The sequence below is a fragment of the Peromyscus californicus genome, unplaced genomic scaffold, assembly GCF_007827085.1.
Source record: "Peromyscus californicus insignis strain IS unplaced genomic scaffold, ASM782708v3 Scaffold_24__1_contigs__length_46423439, whole genome shotgun sequence".
Lineage (NCBI taxonomy): Eukaryota > Metazoa > Chordata > Mammalia > Rodentia > Cricetidae > Peromyscus > Peromyscus californicus.
In genome coordinates, this window is record NW_026294535.1 from 45,389,111 (window position 1) to 45,395,703 (window position 6,593).

General features: G+C 36.8%; 1 protein-coding gene across 1 annotated transcript; it reads right to left on the bottom strand.

The window, feature by feature from the left end:
• Nucleotides 1-474: 474 nt before the first annotated feature.
• Nucleotides 475-1,428, bottom strand: LOC128120045 (olfactory receptor 6C2-like). Its single transcript, XM_052753798.1, has one exon. It carries the CDS (start codon nt 1,426-1,428, stop codon nt 475-477), a length of 954 nt encoding a protein of 317 aa, XP_052609758.1.
• Between the last annotated feature and the right edge of the window lie 5,165 nt (nt 1,429-6,593).

The window sequence follows — 6,593 nt, forward strand, 5'->3', positions numbered from 1 at the left end:
ATGTGTTCAAACTTATTTAAAATATTTCTTTTTTTTTTTTTGGTTTTTTGAGACAGGGTTTCTCTGTGTAGCTTTGCGCCTTTCCTGGAACTCACTTGGTAGCCCAGGCTGGCCTCGAACTCACAGAGATCCGCCTGGCTCTGCCTCCCGAGTGCTGGGATTAAAGGCGTGCGCCACCACCGCCCGGCTAAAATATTTCTTAATTAGCTTACTAAGTAGTGGGTTTCCATAATGCTTTCTACATATCATTAATGTCATTAACCCTCCTCTCAAGAGTTCCTCTCCCCTGACCCCCAGTCCCTGTTCCCACTTAAGCCTCCTTCACACCACTCATCACCTCCATTTTCATATCACATGTGTTCTGCTGGTCCTTTCTCAACAGTTCTTGAAAAGGCTCACCCAAATACAGATCTAATCAAGAAGAGACAAATATATAAAGACTTTAATGGTTTAGGCTTAATTAATATTTTATTTCTATATTTGAACTTTCTCTGTCTTCATTGAGACCATGGCAATTTTTTTGAAGGAATCACTGAAGGCTTGTCTCACTTGCTTATTTCTCAGAGTATAAATGAATGGGTTCAACATGGGAGCAATTGATGTCATTAAAACTGCTACACCTTTACTGATAGCCACAGATTCCTTTGCTGAAGGGTTGATGTAAATGAAAATACAGCTTCCATAGGTGATTGAAACTACAATCATATGAGAAGAACAAGTAGAAAAGGCCTTTTTCCTTTGCTGGGCAGAGGGGAATCTTAGAATGGTCTTGATGATGTGTATGTAGGACACAGCAACACACACGAGGGTCAGAATGAAGGTGAGCACTGCACAGACAATCACCAGCTGCTCTATGAGCCAAGTGTCTGAACATGAAATCTTCAAGATAGGAGATGCATCGCAGAAGAAATAATCAATCACATTTGAGTCACAGAATCTCAAATTTAGGAACAGGGTGAGTGGTGGGAGTATGATCAACAAGCCAGTCATCCAGCAGCAGAGAACAAGCTTCTGACACACCTTGCTGCTCATGATGGTTACATAATGCAGGGGTTTGCAGATGGCCACATAGCGATCATAGGACATAATGGCCAGAAGAAAAAATTCAATTACTCCAAAAACATCAGTAAAAAACACTTGAACGATACAAATATTATAAGTAATTGACCTGTCTCCTGTTGCTATGTTATACAAATATCTAGGGATACAAGCAGATGTAAATGAAATTTCTAATATGGAGAAATTTTGTAGAAAAAAGTACATGGGTGTTTTAAGGTGGGAATCCAATATAGTGAGGCATATGATGGTCAGATTCCCAGTTATACTCAACATGTAGGCAAAAAATAGAAGCACAAAAATTGGAATCTGAAGTTGAGGGTCATCCGTTAGTCCCAACAGAATGAAGGTGGTTATCGTGTTGTTTTTCATCACTGACTAGTGAATTATTCAATCTTCATGTAAAATTTAGAGATGTCTTACTTGAAAAGTAGCAAAGCCAGATAGCAGTAAACAGGGACTTTTATAGTAAACCTATTCACCTGTAGTTTCTTCTGCAAGTGGTAGCTGATACTGTTGATATTCTTGTGAGCTTAGCTATTCAATAATTTACTTTAGCCAATTGGTTTGGCAGTTTGTGATATATTTTAAAGATAAACTTAAATGACTGTTATGGCATTCATATTTTTCATTTTTATGTTTGTAATCTATATATCTAATTGGATTTTCCTATATTTGAATCACAATGTGTTCTGATTCAATAAAATTATTGTCTTCATATGTCTATTTCTTCTGCGTTTGAAAAGTGCACATTCAAATGCATTCATGCCTTTCCTAGAATGTTTGGTCCTTGATAAAATGTACACATGCAACAACTCATCTGGATTCCATGAACAGCCTCTGTTGCTTTAACTGTAACTTGTATTTTATATTTTGTCGTGATGACTAAACATGCATTTATGATGTATGTTTTCTGTTTTAAGTTGAAATTTCTGCATTCCTCTATAATGTCTCTGATCATTTTTATAGTCTTCCATTAGCATACAATTAATACTCATTGTTTACTGGGATACACAACTGACTACATATTAAAAAAATGTTTGATCCAAGCTGAGAAAAGAAAACATATGTCCTTTATGCTTTCAGCGTATCGAGTATGGAAAATACTTTAACAACTTATCACTACCATCAAGTTCAAAATACTACATGTGCTTTCTATGTACTGGCTCTGAGTAACTACTTATTTTTGATGTTTAGTTTGAATGTTGCTTTGCTGAAAGTTACATAATGCTCCATTTTCTACATTGCTCATTTGTACTCCCATGTCTATTATTCTACTTGGACACTTTCTCTGAGAAAGCAAGCTTATTGAAATCAGCGATGGTCCTATTTTTCTTAGCCATGATAGCAACTCAAACCAACACAGCTCTAGATTGGTAATCAACATATAAGAAATACGTTAGCAGTATATACATACCTACACCACTGATTTACACACTGAAAGGGGCATTATATTCTTTTTGGGCTTCATCTTCCAACAGTTTTGTGACTGACTTGAACTTTTTTTGTGCGTATGGTGTGTGCATGTGTACAGGTGTGTGCATTTGCAGGTGTTCATGTGTTTATCTCTATGCATATGTATTTGGAGGCCAGATGTCCACATCAGGTAGCCTCTTCTACTGCTCTCCATCTTATTTTCTGAGACCAGGTCTTTCACTGAACCTGGGGCTTGCTGATTTGGCAAATCTAGCTGGCCAGTGAACTTCAGGGATCTTCCTAAGGATTACGGGCATACACCACAGCATCAGCTTTTTATGTAGTTTCTGGGAATCTGCTCTTGGGTCCTTATGCTTTCATAGCAAGACTTTACTGACCGAGCCATTAACTTGCCTCGTCATTGACTGTCACTTTAAAAATTTTGTATTTTTCTTTATTTGATTTTGAGATTTTCTTTTTGTATTTGAAACAAGAGAGTTACTAGTGAGTAAAATCACTACTGCTTTCCATGCTGTTCAAAATGCTGAGTAGCATCTCCTCCCTGCGTTAGCTGTGATGATAATTTTGTTATTGGCAATTTTTTTTAGCTTTCTTGAGACATCTGTCAGTAATACATTCAAGTCAGAAGTCAAGGAATCCACATACCTTAATATATAATTTTCACATGCTACCTACATGGTGATATATAGTAAATACTTTTGCATCTCCATAAATGCACTTAAGTCCATTTAACTTACCACACTACACTTGTGTTAGAAGTTAAGGACTCTCTTTAGTTTTGTAAACTGTTATCATTTCAAAGTTTCACCTATGTTAAAAACAACACAAACGTATGCTAAACTTTAAAACAATTTCCTATGTGTTGTTATATACTCTTTATTTTCTTAGACTGTTAAAATGTCTGTAAAGTGTGTTTTCATTTTTGCACAGTTTCATAATTCTTACATATGTAACCTTCAAGAACAAAAGCTTCATTTATTTGGAACCTTTGTGTACCAGGATGTTGTCTATGAATGAACTTTACATAACTTTTCCTTGAACTGTACAGTGTGGCCTGTCACAGTAATAGCACGCAAATCACCACAGTTCAATATGTTCAATATACCTTTTTCCAAGATTAATTTTTTTTTTTTTTACACAGAGTCTCACTATGTAGGCCTGACTGGCCTGGAACTTACTATATAACAGACTGGGCTGGCCTTGAACTCACAGATCTCCCTGCTTCTGTCTCCCTAGTGATGTGATTAATGGTGTATACCACTATGCCTGTTTTTTTTTCTTTTCAAGATTTTTGACAGCCTATCAGATTTCCATTCATAAAATTACATCATGGAACAGTCAGCTTTTTAGTTTCTACTTAAGGCTTTCACTACCATGAAGATTTTTCCCTTATGTTTTCCATTTATGCTTCTTCAATGGGTATTTTAACGATATATGAAAATAAGAGTTAAGGGCTTCCTAATTTTTGATTTAAAGTAATAGCTGCTCTATTATTTTTCTCAAGTGACACTTTGTTTCATCAGCACATTGAATGAAGTGTAGTTTAGTTTTGAATGACCATCTCCAGTGTTGGAGTTACTCTTAAGAAGAGAAGAGAAAACAATTTTGTTTCCATTTTCCTAATGAAATAGCATGTTATGTGAACAATTGCCATTTTTGCCTTTGAAATAGTCACTGCCTCAAGAGATGAGGGCTACATCCCCTCAGGAGGAGATGAGGGCAGATTTATTGTCACCACCAACGGGCAGGAAAGCCAATGGTGTGGGTTTTGAAGATCCATGACATTCCCGGGAACTAGAGAGACTGAATGATTTTAATCAAGGGAATGCACTCTTTTCAGCCTCCCTTCTGTTGCCAAACCTTATCTCCTAGTGTCTACTCCTGGAGTTAGTTTGTGGTGATTTGCATATTCCTGTACTGCTGTGTGAGGGCCCTGGCTACAAAATAACCTTCATTTATTCCATTAAGACAACAATCCTAGCTTTGAAGAGATAGAGTTTAAAAAAAAAAAAACAATTGCATCTTCCAAAGATTTTTTTTTTTTAAATTTCCAGAGAACCAATTTTGTTCACACCAGGATAAGTTACTATGCTGGGTGATTTTTAATGCATGCATCTTTTCCCTTTAAACAGGAGAGTGAGGCTGTGAATCACAACACTGGCCATCTGTAAATTCACGTGTATCTATCTATATTCTGATGAAAAACAGCACCCTTAAAAATACAACCCAGAACTATCTGTGCCTCTTTATGTAACAATTTATATAAATAATTACAGTTGGTATGCCAGCTTGAATATGCTTACCAGAGAAAATCATCACCAAATATGAAGTTGAATGAAGTAGCCACCGTGCTTACTCTTCTGAGAGCTAACAGTAGGTTTAGCTGATTCTTCAGCAAGAGTCCAGAAGTCCAGAAAGCTCCTGTGGCACTTTCCAGAGTCAGTGAACTGATCCCCACTTTCTCTCCCGTGCTATGGGAAGACCTGGCTCTGCAGTCCCTCCAGATTTTTTCATCTCCAACACACTGGACAGACCTTCTAATCAGGACTTGGGTTCCCTTTTATCCTATCCTAGACATACATTCTGGATTTCTTTTGATTGAAAATAAAATATAACCACAAATGTTGTCCTCTTTTTTTTTTCTCAAAGCATTAACATGATGATTTCTCTGGATAGGTTTTCACAGTTACAATTTGCATCTGATTTATTTCCTAAACCTGAAACTAACTAAATAAAGATCTGAGTCCTCAGTGACCTATGCTCAGACATCACTAATGAGTCTCTGTAATGAACTTGAGCAAAAAATCCTGAAAGATGCTGCAGTGGGGGCAGTGTCCTTAGAGACACAAAGATGCAGCCATAGCAACAGGTACAGGCCGAGACACAAGAGAAAAAATTCAGATGGTCAAGAACCAGCCTGTGTCTCCTGTGTTTTTCTCCTTGCCATGAATAAAAGGTGAAAGATTTTAAAGTTATGGCAACTACTATTTTTCTCAGGCATTAAGGTGGTAAAACAAACACATTGGCAAACTTGAAGTGAGTTTCCTTTTAATATTTTGAAGTAAATGGCTGTGAAAATTTAAAAAGTAGAAATATTATGTCCACTATTTACAGTTATAACTTCCGTTTTCACTTAATTGCATAAGCTATTATCAAAACTGAGCAAGGAGATGCATTATAATGCATACTATGTACTTTCAACATCCATTTATTTTTTTTAACCACTCTTAGTTTGTCTCATTTATATTAGTTCTCGGAGAATTTTGTACAATGTATTTCAATTGTATTCACCCCTTATCTTTCCCCTTCCATATCCATCCAACTCTGTGTCTTTTTTTTTGAAACCCATCAAATACTATTTGGGCTGCCCATATACTCTTGGATGTGTGGCCTTCGCTGGAGGATGGTAAACCCACTACGGGCTGAACCCTTAAAGGAAACTAACTTTCCATGTTGGAATTCTATCTGCCTGAGCCTGCCTAAGTCTTGTGCTCTATCATCTGCTTTGAATTCATACATCAGGAAACACCATTTCCTTGTAGTCATCCACTCTCTAAGGCTCTTATAATCTTTCCATCTCTACCTCCAAAATGATCCCCAGCCTTGGGAAAATGGAGGTATGATACAGGGGTCATAGCATGATAAGGGTCCATAGCCCCTTATCATGTACACTTTGATCAGTTGTGGGTCTCTGTATTAATTTCCATCCATGTGCAATGAGGATCAACTGATGCACTAATCTATGAGCATCACAACAAGTCATTAAGAGTCAGCATAATACTATGTTCTGTTACTTATTTATTAAAACTTTATTTAAAAGAACTTTCAAATAAGAAAGTCGTGCATCAAAATTAACCAGACCTAAAGCCTGTACCTCTCAATGAACACCTAAGCAGTCAGAGTAGCCATCCTGAAGTTGTAAAGCTTCACGTTGGACTCTATACTTCCTTACCAAATATATTTTTATGTACTTATCCACCACCAAAATAAAGAACAGGCCATGATAGAGTTACAACCAGAAAAATAATTTAGTAGAATAATAGCATTAGAATGACCTCTATGGCCCATGACTTGTCTACCGACCGATGTTCTGGTCCTGA

Bases quoted from the DNA above. Each gene is read 5' to 3' on its own strand.
- LOC128120045 (XM_052753798.1), bottom strand. From the start codon at position 1,428: ATGAAAAACAACACGATAACCACCTTCATTCTGTTGGGACTAACGGAT.